Source organism: Anopheles ziemanni, chromosome 2 (genome assembly GCF_943734765.1).
Source record: "Anopheles ziemanni chromosome 2, idAnoZiCoDA_A2_x.2, whole genome shotgun sequence".
Lineage (NCBI taxonomy): Eukaryota > Metazoa > Arthropoda > Insecta > Diptera > Culicidae > Anopheles > Anopheles ziemanni.
Window position 1 is genome coordinate 64,649,999 of NC_080705.1, and position 17,442 is coordinate 64,667,440.

Below are 17,442 nucleotides of genomic sequence, written 5' to 3' on the forward strand. Positions count from 1 at the left end.
AGGAACTAACAAGTTATGTGAGAATGGGCTTATTTAACCTAAATTGCCAACCGACCTGATTTACCATTTCGCCCCCTCGGGCGAACACATTCCCACCTGTGGTTTTTTATCAAAAACAAGAAAGTACGGAAACATCTACCTTCAATGCAGTTGTGCGTCTTGAAAAGACCTTTCATTTAAGGGGTCAATTGTGAAAATCGGTTAAGAGAATCAATAGTTATTAACAATTTGGCAATTTTTTGCGTTTCAGTAATCGAGGTTTATTCACCTTGTTCCCGGTAAAGTGCTGTCGCTTTTCCACACAATTAGTTTTCTCAAAAACTAGAAAATATGAATAGATCTATTGTAAGACATAGTTGTGTGTCTTGAGCAGACCTGTCATTTGAGGGGTCACATGTACAAATCGGTTCAGCAATTGTAAAGTTATTAACAAATTAGTTATTTCAGCAGAAAATACCAACCAAGGTTTCTGCACCTACGCCTTAGAATTTCATAAACTAAGAATTGCGGAAGAGTCTTTGTTGCACAGAGTTATCAGTCTTTCAAAGACCTTTTATTTGAGAGGTCTGGTGCTAAAATTGGCCAAGCCACTAAAAAATTATTGAGAAATTAGTTGGTTTTTGAAGCTTGTTGCACAAAGTTTCGCAGCTTCGTTCGTAGTGGTGGGTAAACCGAATCCCCAAATCCGAATCCCAATCCAAGAAACAGTCGGAACGGTCCAAGCAGCGGATAGTGTCCTTTTGGAACTGTGGTCTTTGTGTACAAAATTTTGAAACGCCTAGTACCGCTGGTATTTGGGGGAAAGGATAGTAGTTAGGACTCACACTCCTAATGCCGGTGAGCCAAGACTTCCCGGCTATCTGTCTGGAAACGCCCGAAATTCGTTGTTTTGCAAAGGAGTACAATGGTACAACAGGATGCCGAGAGAGATTAACCAAGCGTGAAATCTTAGAGAGTTCAAACGCCTATGCGCCGTATACGTAAAGCGGGTAGTCTGACGCTGTGCTTGCAATGTATTTAGTAAATGTTGTAGTTTTTGAGCCCGTAGTATTGCATTTGTCAACACGGTCTTTGACTATGATGATGATGAGTAAAAAAATGAACAGGGACTCATTATTTTTATTATTTAATTTAACTTAATAGAATGAATGAGTCTACATAGTTTTGAGACACGCGCGCGTAATTGAGGACAATTGGTGGTCATGGCTGTACGAAAAGAACTAATAGTATCAACACATCTCGCTGTAGTTGGGTCCCTTTCTGTGCTTGACAGTGGCACCACATTATCAACCAATGGTAATTGGCGGAGGAACTACAAACAGAGCCAAAATATTCTCTTACACTCCGGAAAGTGGTGCCTCGTTAACCTTGGGGGACTCGAACCTATGGAAGAAACGAGATCGGGTCCCTTAAGTGGGTGGGTTTCACCACACTATCAATCATAGATAGCTGGCGGTGTTAACCAAAACTGTGCGAAAATATCTGCCCTACTCCGGAAAGTGGTCTCCTTTTGCTAGTTGGGAAACCTCCTTGTGCAATTGATGGCGACCGTTGTATGAATGGAGCAGAGTTGGATACGATTGTTCTGGATAGTAATGCCCCAATGCCCCCTCTCGTTTGGTGATTTATATTTAATATCGTAAGATACTTTCGTCCCTCTCAAACCTATGTAGGGGTAAGCGGTGGGACTTCTTATCATCATCATCATCATCATCATCATCATCATCATCATCATCATGTAAACAAATCAATGTCGGTCTGGAAATTGTTTATCCTAATCTGAATCCCCAGAATCCGATTCAGAATTCGGTAAAAATGGTCTGGTCCTGATAAAATGGGTTTGGTTGGGTAGAACAACTCGGATAATGGACATTCTACTGTATTTCTAGGTAAAAAATAGGTTCCAGGAATTTTTCTCTCTTTAGATCGACTAGTCAGGAAATCTCTAGATCGACTATTTATGTGACTAATTCGACTCACATCATTGTGAGTCGATTCAAACAGTTTAGGAACAAGTCAGAATCGAATCAAATCGAGTGTCAAACCAATCAAATCTGATTCGAATCCTAATCGAATCAAATCGTTAGAATCCGTCAAATGGGATTCAAATCTTTAGAATCTGTCAGATGGGATTCGAATCTTTAGAATCCGTCAAATGGGATTCGAATCTTTAGAATCCCTCTAGGGATCGAATCTTCGAATCTTCCGAGTCCCGATTCTGCCAACACTAGTTTCTTTCTGTTTCCGGCATCTCGTGCTGCTGCTCGTACCGCGTTTTGTTCTAGTGTAATAAAACTGGTGTAAGTAGTGTTTTTACGATGATAAAAAGTATTTATCGCTGATCCTGCTGTGTAACATTCTCAAAAGCGTTGGAAGACATGCGATTGAAACATGTCGGAATCGATTTCGAGTGTGAATCAGCTACCGCTTGCACAGCCGACGCACCTGAAGTGGTGCACAGGATGGATTATGCGCTTACAAGGAAATTAATGTCGAAATTAAAGCAGCATCGTGTTGCTGGCGATTGTGGGGGACAACCTTTCTATGCGCACGAAGTTCTTGCAATCGATTGTCTCATTGTACTTGATAGAAAATCATATCAACCGAATGAAATGTTGACAAATGTCGGGCCGATAAGAAAGACCGCAAACAGAAAATATTGCGGTTGAATGCGGTAGTGGCGGCTATTTTTGTTCTGGAACTTCACATTGATGTGCTCGTACCGCAGGCATGCGCCAAGGCTGTGCGGCGGAAGTGTTGTTGCTCTGTGCCTCCTGTTTTAATTGAGTGATAATTTACACACAGTTTTACTTGTTTTGTTTAACAGCTCAACCAACAACAATTAAATATGCCTGAGCTTACTGAAATTACGGAAAGCGCTGCGGCCGCCTCGAGCGCAACTGGCACCACAGAGGCGAAGCTGGAGGACGCCCTTAGCGACACAGAGACCGAGGATTCTATCCCCGAGCTCGAGGATGCTGGTGAGTAACTAAATATCACTGCTATCAGAAAAAAAAAAACATTCTAAATGGATCCATTTTTTCAAGGCGCTACCTCGGCACAGCTTTCGGCCGGTGAAATTCCGGACATCTCCAAGGCGAAACAATCGCGCGGTGAGAAGAAGGCCCGCAAAATCATGTCGAAGCTTGGTCTGAAGCCAGTGCAGGGCGTGAACCGAGTAATGATCCGCAAGTCAAAGAACATTCTGTTCGTGATAAACAACCCGGACGTGTACAAAAACCCGCACAGCGATACCTACATCATCTTTGGCGAGGCCAAGATCGAGGATCTGTCGCAGCAGGCGCAGATGAAGGCGGCCGAGAACTTCAAGGCACCGGAACCCACGCCAAGCGCGGCCGGTGAAACGTCCGGCTCGACCAACGTCGTCACCCCGATTGCCGAAGAGGATGAGGAGGAGGTGGACGACACCGGCATCGATGACAAGGATATCGAGCTGGTGATGTCGCAGGCCAACGTTAAACGTGCGAAGGCCATCCGAGCACTCAAGAACAATGAAAATGACATCGTGAACGCGATCATGGAACTAACAATGTAACCTGTCCTCGCCGTCCGGGGAGAAGGTGCAGCGCATTATCGTGAAGCAAAAATCCGCTCTATTAGTGTCACCGAAAAGGCCATGTTGGAAATCACATACATACACATTACGCAGAAGAGGAAGAAGGTCCGTGCGAGTGCCCTGTCCTTCTTGAGAATGAATTATTGTGCAGGATAAGCTTCGGTGCTCGCCGGCTTTGCTCGCATTGCATTGTAGGACGCGCGCATCTGTGCCATGCCGTGCGTGCGTTCATGTTAATGCTACTTTCAACATTAACTTTACATCCTTAAAACTGAAAAAAGTCTAAGTTTATATCTTAAAAACGGTAATAAAAATAACCACCAAAAGAAGTCACTCGCATTTTCTCGAAAGTTTACTTGTAGGGGATCCACTTTTTCTAAACACTTACCGCATGATTTGACGAGGGCCTTGGCACACAAATAGACAAGAAACCATGGTGGCATTACTCTTTTAATTGTATTTAAGTACCGAACCAAAACTGGAATGGTGGGAATAGCTTCTATTAGTGGTTGAATTGATGCGATAATAAATTTACCTGTAATTGAAGCAACTTAAGCAGGTATCGAAGCTGACCGTGGATGATTTTATTTCGATGGGGAAGATAGGTTTGTACACAATTTATTTTTATTTTGTGACTAGTGAAGTCAATAAATCCAAACTTAAACTAGCTTTTTTATTTGCAACACCAACCAAGATTACAGTTTGAGAACCGCTGAGTGTCGATTACTTTCGAATAACAAGAGATCGGCGACTGCCGTTAAAAACTAAAAAGAATGGAAAATCATTTGATGTTGTTCGTCGTGAAAAGAACTTTCATTTGAGTGGTCTACTGTTCACATCGACCTAGGGATTAAAAAGTTGTGAACGAATTGATTATTCCAACCATTATTTTGAATTATGACCAAGATGTTTGAAGCTTACTCAACTAACCTTGGTCTTTCAGACAACGCAGCTGTCACAGCTCGCTAAAACAAAAAGGGACCCAGGTAACCACGAGCTGTCATCTTTGGAACATTCAATGTTTATACCATGTGCGAGAGCGAGAGCGCACGACTAAGGAAGCAATTCCACTGTGCCTCTCCCTTTCCACCGCATCACACAAATTTGTAAACAAAATCGGAAGCAACGTTGCAAGCTTCCAGCACTTCGGAAATTTTGATTTTATCAAAAGTGGTGTCCATAACTAGTGAAAATGGCATACAAAAACAACTTTCTAGGGCAGCTTAAGCGTTCAGGTAATTTGTACAAAGTGAATGGGAAAAGATTTGATCAGGAGAGCCAACATTCTTGTGGAATGGATCGTAAGTGTTTGTGCTTGTGCTGCTCAATATTTGAATCCGAAATTTAAATAAATAATTATTTATTTTAGAAGCTCCTAGTACCAGTGTGGGTCAGCTAGAGATTAATGATGATTCTTTGATCGTCTACGATCTAGTTGTCGAAGAAGACCTCAGAAGAAAAAACGCGTTCTGGAGACGATCACGGTCAAGACAAAGTCTCAAGAATCGATGGTGTACCGGATAACGTGAGCAGTGTAGATAGCTTTGGTGGAAGTACTTTGAAGTAAGGCAACACGACGATGGAGGAATGTATAAGGTTTTTGGCAGTTGTTCAAAATCTGTTTCATTCGATTGTTGCAGTGAATGGTGGTCGATATTGGCACAAATCCATCCTATGTAGTTTGTCCAAACGATTCAGGTAAGATGATTGAAATACTAGTCGAATGCGCTAACACGTATCGTGATGTTGAATTATTATTTATTTCTAGCAATGTGAAATGTCGATATCTCTAAATTTATCTATCGATGGGTTGCCACTACACGGACGTGGCCTGGACACGTTTTGGCCGATTCTTATGAACATCCATGAGCTACCACAAGTGGCTCGGTGGCAATCTTCAGCGGCTCGTCAAAGCCACTAAGGGTCGAAGAGTTCCTAAGACATGTGTGCAGGAGCTTAACGACTTTGATTACGGAGCCATCATCAACGAAGTGCAACATGAGATAAAAGTTCGTGCAATTATAGCTGATGCAGCGGCACGAGCATTTATTAAAGGTAAGACTTTCATTCTCTCTAATTGTTACTTTACTCATCTTTGTTACGTCCGTTTTCAGGTGTGACAAACTTCAATGAAAAACATGGTTGTTTAAAGTGTACTGCCGAAGGCGAATATAATTTGAATTCCCACACATTAGTTTTGAAGGGCGTTTGTTAATCTATGTGAACCTACTGGCCTAAATGTTTGGCTAGGTTTGTTTACCTCACTGAGTGGAACCAATGCCAGGGAAATAAAATACAAGCTTGCGGCCATTCAAGTAGATGAGGAGGGTCAACATCTATTTATACGTTTATCTCATTCATTAGTGGAGTAAGTTAAGAAACGACTAATCAATCGAAAGAATAATATAAACATGTAACATATATGGGCATCCAACATAAACAATAAATACAAAATATTGGTTTTTCGTTTCATAACGACATCGATTCATTTTAATTAGAATTTGACTTTAAAACAATTCTACACATAAAAGAAATATCGATTATTAGTATACATAAACACTAGAGAAACCAATAAACAAAATGGAAATCACAATAGTGTAGTTAAAAAAACCCAATAGCAAATCACTTTTCAGTTTTCAATCCACAATCATTCCATGGAATTATGAAAAGCACCATTCGGTTGGAAAAGTAGCCAAATCAATGAAACACACAATGAAAATGATGCTCCACCAAGTGATGCGCCGACATTCATTTCCACGGAATTACCCAAAGCAAGCAACCAAATGTTGATCCACAAGACGCACCTGCAAAACCAAGATCAAAAAGAAAGATTTAATCGTTTGGCGGCAGCATATAATGAATCAAAGCAAAAGCAGTGCATCAGCATACAGATACATACTGATATATTGCGGCTACTTTTACAGACTGGTGCTTTTCGTTGTGCCAAGGAATAACTGTGGTCATCACCTGTTGAAAATGTTTGTTGATAGATATGTTGAACCAACCTGGTTTGACAAGAAGTGTTGAACCAAGCTGGTTTGAACAACTACTGAATTGATGACACTGGCAGCACTGCATGTGTCAAATGACCGGAACTGTTGAATAAAGAATTGATTCCTGTGTGTATAGTGGAATCGGTCGCACGTGTTCCTTGTTTCCCGATCCGAAATTAGACCATATACCTCTAATTCTAACAGGTTATGGGCCCAGGCCACGCGGTGTGTATTAAGTGTTGTTAATCTTTCGGGCGAAGTTTTTTTTTTTAAAAGTGAAATTAGTCGCAGTCAGAAAAACAAAAAATACAATGGATCTCTCTAAAGTGAGTGTTGTTCGATTGAATAATCGGAACTACCGAGCGTGGGCGTTCAAGGTAAAAATGGTGATGATGCGGGAGGGAACGTGGAAATACGTTGACCCGGGTGTCGCGCCGGCACCGGTAACTTCCGATTGGACGGAAGGGGATTCGAAGGCGCGAGCCACCATCGCTTTGTTGGTTGAGGACAACCAACATAACCTCATACTGGATAAAACAAGCGCCAAATCCACGTGGGATGCCCTGAAGGCTCACCACCATAAAGCTACATTAACTGGAAAAGTGGCACTTCTAAAGGAAATATGCAGCGCAAATTTCTGTGAAGGAGAGAGTATGGAGAATTTCCTCTACAGCATGGAGGAATTGTATTCTCGTCTCGAGAATGCTGGAGAAAAATTGTCACCATACATGCAAGTAGCTATGATCTTGCGGAGCCTACCAAAGGCTTTCGATACCCTCACCACCGCTTTGGAAAACCGCTCCGACGAAGATCTAACAATGGAGCTGGTGCGGTCCAAGCTACTGGATGAAAGCGAAAAATTGTATAGCGGTGATGCGGCGGAGGAGCGGGCGCTGAAAACGGGCAGCCGAACGAACAAGGAGTCTATTGTGTGCTTCTTTTGTGGAAAACCCGGTCACAAGAAGCAGGCGTGCAAGCAGTTCCTGAAGCAGAAAAGCAGCGAAAAGAAAAAGGTGATAGAACGAGCAAAAACAGTGCGCGAAAACGACCAAGCGTCGTTCCTTTTTTCGGTGCGTTCCAGTGTTCCCGGAACTACGCGTGCGTGGCTTATTGACTCTGGTGCAACATCACACTTAGCCAACGATGAAAAGTTGTTCAGCCGTTTAGACAGAAGTGTGCGTCCTGAGATTTTTACAGCGGACGGCAAATCTATCCGTACGGGTGGAATAGGGGATTGCGTGGTTATTTCGTGCGACAATGACTATGGAAAGAACGTGTCGATAACACTAACGGACGTTATTTTTGCCCCGGGTATAGAGTGCAACCTTATATCAGTGCCCAAACTTTGCAGTAAAGGTGTTCATACAGTGTTCGACAAAAGCAATTGCAAGCTTGTTTACGGTGCGAAAGTCGTGGCTACAGCTGATAAAGTGGGTGGCCTATACCGACTGAATATGGCTGATGAACGGGCCTTATTGGTGAATGACAGCCGACACACCAAGGATTGCCTTCATACATGGCATCGCAGGCTTGGACACCGAGACCCGGCAGCTCTGGAGGAGTTGGAACGAAGGAACTTGGCGTCTGGTGTTCGCATTCGTGACTGCGGAGTCAGAGTGACCTGTGAATGCTGCATCAAATGCAAAATGGTTCGACCATCATTCCCATCGGTGGCAGAAAAGACATCGACTAAAGTGCTGGATATAATCCATAGTGATGTGTGCGGCCCAATGGAGGAGACGACGCCAGGGGGATGTCGTTACTTTATGACCTTAATAGACGATCACAGTCGTTATAGTTTCGTCTATTTCCTGAAGAAAAAATCTGAGGTCGAGGATAAGATTCGCGAATTTGTGAAATTGGTTCAAAATCAGTTCGGACGTAAACCGCGGATCATTCGCTCCGATCAGGGTGGAGAATACTCCAGCAAGACACTTAGGAGATTCTACGCGGATGAAGGAATAAAGGTGGAGTACACTGCGGCGCATTCACCACAGCAGAACGGGGTTTCGGAGCGGAAAAACCGGTCTCTGAGTGAGATGGCCCGGTGTATGCTTCAGGACGCGGGCATGCACAAGCGATTTTGGGCGGAGGCAGTCAACACCGCTTGTTACATGCAAAATCGTTTGCCATCTGTTGCAGTAGACCGTACGCCGTTCGAGATCTGGTTCGGAAGAAAACCAAATTTGACCCACTTGCGACTATTTGGATGCGTTGGTTACGTGTTCATTCCGTCGGTAAAGCGTAAGAAGTTAGACGTCAAGGCGAAACGAATGACGTTCGTCGGCTATTCCGCGGAACATAAAGCGTATCGGATGCTAAACACACGGACGGGAGAAATCCAAATCAGTCGGGATGTTCGTTTTCTCGAATTCAGCGACGGATCTAAGGAGCATCATCACGATGAACCCAAACTGGAGGATAGTCCGACTGGAAGGGAAGAAATCGAGTGGTCTTTCGATGTAACAGTGAAACAGGAAGCTGAACCCGATTTGACTCACGAAACAACCTCTGAGTCCGAATTCTACGGCAGGGATTGTCCAGGTGATGGTTGGCCACGAGGGTTTTGGAACGACAACGACAACAATTGGCTTCGTGGACTGTGGGATGATGATGACTGTAAAGTTCAAGCTGGAGCTGCGGTGCCAGAGATCGAACCTCCGGAGTCTACTGATACCGTTCGTCGTTCACAGAGGAAAACAGCAGGCGTTCCGCCGGTAAGATACGACGAGGAAGTGAATTTGGTGATGGAAAGTTTGCCTGAACCAAGGACGTATAAGGAAGCTGTATCCGGTCCACAGAGCACCAAGTGGAAGTCGGCAATGGCAGAGGAAATGCAGTCCCATCGCGAAAATAATACGTGGGAGCTAGTGGAACTGCCGCCACAACGGAAGGCAATCGGGTCGAAATGGATCTACAAATGCAAGGCGGACGAAGACGGCAATCTCGTTCGTTATAAAGCACGTTTGGTGGCGCAGGGCTTTTGCCAAAAATTCGGGACCGATTATGATCTAGTTTTTGCTCCAGTCGTAAAACAGATAACTTTTCGGACGATGCTGGTTTTAGCGAGCAAAAGGAAGATGTTGGCGAAACACGTTGACATAAAGACAGCGTATCTTCATGGTCATCTCGAGGAGGAGATTTTTATGCGACAACCACCAGGGTACGAGAGTGGTAAACCGAATGAAGTCTGCAGGCTGCGTCGCAGTATTTACGGGCTCAAGCAGGCAGCTCGTGTTTGGAATAAGAAAATCGACGACGTACTGAAAACTAAGGGTTTCATTCAATCAACGGCGGACCCGTGCCTATACATTTGCAAAAAAGCGGATAAGTCCATTTTTGTACTCATTTACGTAGACGATGTAATTGTCATTTGTTACACGGAGGAGGAATTTTCTGAGGTGGTCCACGTCCTGGAACAGAACTTTACAATAAGTGTCATGGGTAATCTAAGATTCTTTCTTGGAATACGTGTTAGGCTAAACAAAGGACAATTTTGTATTGATCAGCAAGCCTACTTGGAAAAAGTTCTGGAAAGATTCGGCATGAAAGATGCAAAGCCGTCAAAATATCCGATGGATCCCGGCTTCTTAAAACGAAAGGAGGAGATTGGCAAGAAGTTGGATTCGGCGAAAGCGTACCAAAGTCTTATTGGGGCTCTGTTGTACGCTGCTGTGACCAGTAGACCCGATATTTCAATAGCTACAGCCATTCTGGGAAGGAGAGTACAAGATCCATCAGAAGCGGATTGGAATGAGGCTAAGCGAATACTACGTTACCTAAGGGGTACACTGGACAGCGTACTTTACCTCGGAAGAAGCGAACAGAAGCTGGAATGTTTTGTGGACGCCGACTGGGCAGGAGACGAGAGCGACCGCAAATCCAACTCAGGGTTCTTTTTTAAGTTCGGCGGCGGGCTCATCGGATGGGGCTGCCATAAGCAGAAGTGTGTGGCACTATCTAGCACCGAGGCCGAGTATGTATCCCTTGCCGAGTGTCTGCAGGAGGTAAAATGGGTCCTCAAGCTAATGGCAGATATTGGCGAACAACAGGTTGGTCCGGTCGTGGTCAATGAGGACAACCAAAGTTGCATTGCGATGGTTAGCGGAGACAGAGCTGAACGCAAGGCAAAACACATCGATACAAAATTCAATTTTGTGAAAGAAATGGTTCGGGACGGCATCGTGCTACTGCAGTATTGCCCGACCGAGCACATGCAAGCTGATCTACTCACGAAACCGTTGCAAGCGGTGAAGCTTCGACAACATCGGGAGGCAATCGGCATCAAAACGTTCAGCGTTGAGGAGGAGTGTTGAACCAACCTGGTTTGACAAGAAGTGTTGAACCAAGCTGGTTTGAACAACTACTGAATTGATGACACTGGCAGCACTGCATGTGTCAAATGACCGGAACTGTTGAATAAAGAATTGATTCCTGTGTGTATAGTGGAATCGGTCGCACGTGTTCCTTGTTTCCCGATCCGAAATTAGACCATATACCTCTAATTCTAACAAGATATTGGCAATTAAGCTACCAATCGTCGAAGCGGAGCGTGGCTTATGTGATTTGGTGAGCCGACAACAACATACCTCTTCTTGTCCCAAGCAGTTCGCGCCTCAGAAGCAGCAAACACCAACACAAGTAAGTAACAATACTAGTTATAAAAAGATTTGAACCAAATGATCCATATTCCCCTCTAAAGCTGGCCGTAAACGTTGCGAACTTGTTCGCGCGAACAATTTGACAACCAGGCATAATAGGTTGGACAATAATAGTTGCAACTAAATGACAAGCGAGACCGGTGGAAATACAGCGGCTGATCCCAAAGAGTGGGAGATGCAAGATCGTCAAGTGGAACTACAAACTATTTTAAATTCACCGTTTTTTTTATTTCATATCGCTATACTTTTTCACCGGGTTTGACCGTCGGTAAAAATGGCCGCCTCCATGAGTTGTCAAAACTCAAACGGCTGGGTTACAGTTCCTAATGTAGCGGTTTATTGGAAGGTGGAAAAACGTTCTAAAGATCAGACAGAATGTTCCAAAGATGCTTGTCAATTGTTAGTTGGGGAGTTTCATTTAAGGGGTCACATGTACAAATCGGTTCAGCAGTTATAAAGTTATTAGCAAATTGGCAAGTTTTTGCCTAAATGGCTATTCGAAATATTGAGTACGTTGTTCCGGAGATTTCCGAAGCTTTTCGAAAAATAAACTTTCTCAAAAACTAGACAATATTGAACGATCTATCGTTACACAAAATTGTGTGTCTTGAGCAGACCTTTCATTTAAGGGGTCACATGTACAAATCGGTTCAGCAGTTATAAAGTTATTAGCAAATTGGTTATTTCAGCAGAAAATACCAACCAAAGTTTCTGCACCTACGCCTCAGAATTTCATAAACTAAGAAGTACGGAAGAGTCTTTGTTGCACAGAGTTATCCTTTGAGGGGTCTGGCGCTAAAATTGGTCAAGCCACTAAAAAGTTATTAACAAATTAGCTATTTCAGCCATTCATAAGGCAGCTTGGTTGTTTCAATTTGAAATCTTTAATTTCTGAATGAATTTCACGACAATGACGATTCACCAGCCTGGCCATTCAACAAAGCTGCCAACTTTATCACGTTGTGCCAACGCAAAACCATCTGCCACAGCGTAAAATTGTCGCCTGAAAGGCCATTCTAAGAATCGAACCATTGTGGTCTGCCAGACGAACGTTAACGTTTCGTAACGTAAATCGTTTTCAAAGCAAAGTGAAGTTTAATTGGTGTAAATATGTCTCAAATGGTGAATGCTTTGCAATGCACTTGTAACAATAGTGAAAGCAGTGTGCCAGACGGGATATTGTGCCAAGATGCACCAACAGTCACATTCTCGGAACCTATGGTAAGTGTGGAATGTTTAAGTTTTCGTTTTTTTTTTGTATGAAAAATGTTTGGAAAACGTATATAATTAATCTATATTGCTTACTGTAATATGTGGTCATATGTGTCTTTTGACCCACGTCGTTATTACATAATAGAAACATTAATCTAATATATAAAAGTCACCGTTGTCTGTGTATATATATCCCTACCCCTCCCGAACACCTCCCCTCTAAAATTAATGAAAAACAATTATAGTTCAACAATTATTGAACGAGTTTTCACAAAAATTAGTACACATACTGCTCACATAGGGACATACCATGGTTTAAAATTTCATCTTTCTAGGAGAAAGGGAAAGGGCGGCTCCCATACTACCCCCTACCTTAAAAATGGTTAAAATGCAATATGGGTATCAATTTCGCAGTATTTATGGTTTCTAAATCAAATGACCTCACTATTAATGTTCAATCTTAGCCCAAACTCCCTCTACCCTCCTCCTCATCTTCAGCAAATCAATAGCATAGCTCAAAACGAAAAGTGTTAATTCTTATCACAAGTATGCAACGCAAAATCTACTAAGTGTATCTGTGCTAAACTTGGCTGGAGTATAATTCATTTTCTCGAACTAATTCGAACCCAGACATCCCAGATTTCTTCTATCTTCTCTAACGTAACATATATTCTCAATCACACTAAGTCGGTCTAATCAATTTATACTACACATAATCATAAGAAAGACAATTTCTCAAGTGTAAAATGTCCAACATTCTTATGCCTCCTTCCTGCCTATAACTTTCTATCGTCTGGACGATAGAAATTAAGTAAAACAATTTAATGCCACATTACTACGGATGCGACGAGTTTACAAAAAGCGTACATATCATGGGTTAACGGTTTTACTGGGGTATTTCTCATACTTGCTTCAATTGATTAATTTTAAATGGTTTAACCAAGGTGGAAGCACAATAAGATAGCTAATGCAAAATGTATATCAACATGGTTTCGTCGACTAAAGGTAATACTAAAAAATACCACTATCCCCAAAACGCTAAATTTAACATTGCAAAACTCAAGATACTGAATGAAAACACTCTTTCGTTTGGAATTTCTTTCCACCCGGATGAAATCGGGTTAATCAGCTAGTATTTGTATAAAAAAAACTGCCCTCCTACGAAAAAAGGCTACAATTGAAGCGCGATAGGCACAAATATACTTTAAATAAAAACGACAGGAACCTAAAATTCCAAAAGGAGGATTTTCGAATAGATCAGCTTTTAACAACTTTAACTTGAAAAGACCTTTCATTTAAGGGGTCAATCGTGAAAATCGGTTGAAAGAATCAATAGTTATTAACAATTTGCCACGCGGTGCCGCCGGTGGGTTGTATTCTGTTCCAATCATCTTGCATGCGTGTTTAGAGATTGTCCGTTTACGAAGGAAATCATCTAAAATCTTCCATAGGTGTTTTACCAGGTTCATATCTGGACTCTGTGGGAAGCGAATGGAGTTGTTTACGGCTGTGTGTTTAGGCTCGTTATCTTGTTGGAATAGGAATCTTACTTGAAATCCTAACTTCTCGGCGCTTTTTATACAACTGTCTTTCAAAATTTGAACGTAGGTTTTGTGATCCTTTATGCCATCAATGAAGTGCAACTACCCCACTCCTGCTGCTCTAATGCAACTCCAAACCATGTCGGAACTTTCACCATATTTCACCGTTGAAATAAGATTCTTTGTTTGCATCTCACTATTGCATTTTTTATGTGGTTAAAGCTCGTGGCTCCACCTTTTCGTTGCTTATTGTCGAATGTTTTTGTAACGAAGAATCGATCAATTGCCGATTGAGCTTTAAAACTAGGTCTGGCCACAAGTTTTGCTATCTCATTGGTAGACTCATGCAATCAAACGATTCGTTTTTCTCGTCAAAGGTTGTCTCTAACGCCTTTCGATCTATGTTGTGAACTAACTGGACATTCCGAATTAACACATTAAGCGCTCCGTTCATTTTCACTACTTTCCGTTAAGTCATTAATTCGTCATAGATCATCGACGGTAGGTAGTGAGCAGTGGTTGCATGTTCAAACATTCCTTGTTTTGGGACCTGGTTTCCCTACAAAAACGGCTCTGTCGGTTCAACGAGACTAAGAGAACGCTTAACGCGCTTTTGCCAGACCGTGGTATACTAGATTTCATTTAAATTGAAGGTAAAATCCCAAATGAGGCCCCCTAGTCGCCGCATCGTCATCATTTTTTCGATGTTAGCGCCTGGAATTAATGTAGTAGGTGGCACATCAATTCAGTTTGAATATTTGAACTGTTGAATTTCCGTTAGAAGCTGTAATGATTTGAACTAATCGGATGAACTGGGCAAGATGGACAGCATAAACCAATGATTTGGAGTGAAATAATGAGTATGAAACGGCGGCGCGCCCGCAGCGAGCGCAGCGAGCGGACTGCGCTAGGTCTACCGAAAAAGGGAGTTTGCTATAAATTTGTGAAATAAGGGGGGCCCTTGGGCCCCCCTCATACCGCACCCCTAGGTTGATAGCGTAGCCGAATTTTCATACACTCCAATCCTGTTGCACATACTTCATTGTATTTGTGAACTCCAGGAAGCGTCGGTTTATCAATGAATTCATTCATAAGCATTGTTAATGCTGTCCAAACCAGAAGTAATCTCCAACGAGCAGATTCTTTGAAGATAATTAATTATTATCACCAGTGATCGATCGAGCAATTTTTCGTTGATTCGAAGAGCGAATATACAGTGGATCACGGAAAATCACAGATTTAAGCATAAATTATATTAATATCAGCTTCAATGAAGTCCGTTACGGTGTATTGCAAAAAGCAGCAGTTTCGAGGATTGGACACTTCTCAAATAGGGCTCCGCAATGGGGAACCTATATCGTACAGTGTATAATAGGTATTGTTTTGGCTTTCCTCCATGCACCCGGAAAGTAATTTACTTTATAACAGCAATTTAGGATGAATAATAGAAAGATCCCGCTAGGCAGCTCGAAATATCATCCTAAAAACGTCCCACGCGCGTGTAACGAGCTGGTTGTCCGTTGTGGTGGTCTGGATCGTGTGCGTCGGTAGTCTTCAACGCGAAAACCTTTTACTCTCTACTCAATTCCTTCGGGTTTAGTATCAACGTGTTCGGTCCGGGCCGGGACTATGCCGACGCCGGAGAAAACAACGTGTGATGCTAAGACCTGGACTTGAAGATAACCGAGAATTCGGTCCGCGATGTGACTATGCCGACGCCGGAGGAGACGCTCTAGAATTTTCCTGAGTCCTTCGGACTGGAATAGGAAGGTTGTTTCGGTACGATCGGTCCATGCCGTGACTACGCCGACAACGGAGAAATCGCAACCGGGTTGGGAATTGAACTTGCGGATCTTCCGATTGTTTGGTCCGTGCCGTGACTATGCCGACGCCGGAGGAGACGCTCTCAAAATTTCCTTTGGGTAAGGAGGGGATTGGGACCGCTAAATTTTCGGATTGCTACAAGTGTCATGCTCACAAGTGTCGAGGTTGAGATGATGATTTATTCAATAATTTCGTCGGCTTATATACCTAAGTTGTTCCTATCGATTAAGAAGTGTGGGCGAGAAAGAAGATCTCGTTCCATAATCCGTACTTTATCGCGTTCGCGAATTACGTTCAATCCCTGTTTAAACCTGTTTATAAAAGTTTACAGTTTTCGCGGGTTGAACTTGACATAGAACTGTGCCAGGATGCGTGGTTTACTTTCTAACTTCTAAAGCTGGGGATAGACGGATGCAATATTTCACTGCAATGAAATAAAATTTGACATTGCTACCAAAAATGACAGTGAATGCAATATTTCGATGCTTAACCATCTCGTTTGGATCTTTGCAATATTGCAATGAAATACGCATAGCAATATTGCAATGACTGTCATTTTAGGTAGAAATGTCAAATTTTATTTCATTGCATTGAAATATTGCATCCGTCTATCCGCAGCTTAAGGAATTGTTCATGTTTTACTTTCTAACTTTCTTTCGTTGTTTAAGTTTGATTCTTTCCTCATTCTCTGGCCTTTTTCAACATTGCTAGCGTTGCAAGTTCCTTCATTCATTTCTCAATTTTCAAGTTCGCGCCTGTCTGTTTTGGTTACGAACGAACATATGGTCCGTCCGCTACAGCGCTAACAAACGTCCCACTTTTTTGCTATCTATGAAGAGAGGTCGATCATTTGAAATTAGTGTAGGGATAGTTGTGTTGTTGTATTTGATTATTTTCATAAACTTCACAATTCTACAGCTATTTTTGTCAAGGACTATTTTTTACTTTGTTAGCGAAGTTATTGGCCTGGTTTTCGGAGCTAAGTTTCTTCCATTTTATTGTTATCATGTTTCTGAGTTTAATTTTAACTTTTATGTCATTGAGAAGAATTAGGTTATAATAATCAGCGTGCATTAATGGGACGAACTTATAATGAGCTTCATTGATAGATTTAAAGAGAAATTCTATCATAGTATGAGTAGGGAAACGTTACTAATGTTACTCAAGTTGAGAATAGTTGAATCGATTTTGCTATCCATGAACATTCAAAGCTCTGCCCGAGAATAATTCGGGATACCTAAACGGGAAGATTGTCGGAATCGAAATTCGTAAAAGCATGTAACTGAGACAAATAAGTACTAAACCGAGAAAAGAATTAGTTAAATTCGTATACTAAAGAGTTTTTCTTTGGTAAATAAGGTTCTCCGTTTGTTTTTTTTCATTTTTAACATTTTAGGGCCGATTTGCACCAACTAAAGTGTGAAAAACCTTTTTAAGTTTTATGGTGATGTCAGGTTCCTTATTCTGTATCGGATCAACCACCATATTTGGTCATTTTATAAAGGTTTTATCACAGCTTTTAATAAGAATGTTTACTCTTAAAATTATACTAAGTGATTCGGCATCTTTAGAACCATGATAAAACATAAACATTACTTGGGTACATAATATTTTTAAATTCATTCTTTGGGTAG

At 42.1% G+C, this 17,442-nt stretch overlaps 1 protein-coding gene across 1 annotated transcript; it reads left to right on the forward strand.

Annotated features, from left to right (window-relative positions):
* Positions 1-2,237: 2,237 nt before the first annotated feature.
* Positions 2,238-4,132, forward strand: LOC131282890 (nascent polypeptide-associated complex subunit alpha). Its single transcript, XM_058312436.1, has 3 exons — positions 2,238-2,300; positions 2,828-2,981; positions 3,048-4,132. Exons 2-3 carry the CDS (start codon positions 2,849-2,851, stop codon positions 3,554-3,556), a joined length of 642 nt encoding a protein of 213 aa, XP_058168419.1. The 5' UTR covers positions 2,238-2,300; positions 2,828-2,848; the 3' UTR covers positions 3,557-4,132.
* The last annotated feature ends 13,310 nt before the right edge of the window (positions 4,133-17,442 follow it).

What these genes read in the sequence shown, in the direction of transcription:
- LOC131282890 (XM_058312436.1), top strand. Translation starts at nt 2,849, where the DNA reads ATGCCTGAGCTTACTGAAATTACGGAAAGCGCTGCGGCCGCCTCGAGC. An exon ending in CCCCGAGCTCGAGGATGCTG is followed by an intron (nt 2,982 to 3,047) that starts GTGAGTAACTAA and finishes CATTTTTTCAAG; the next exon opens with GCGCTACCTCGGCACAGCTT.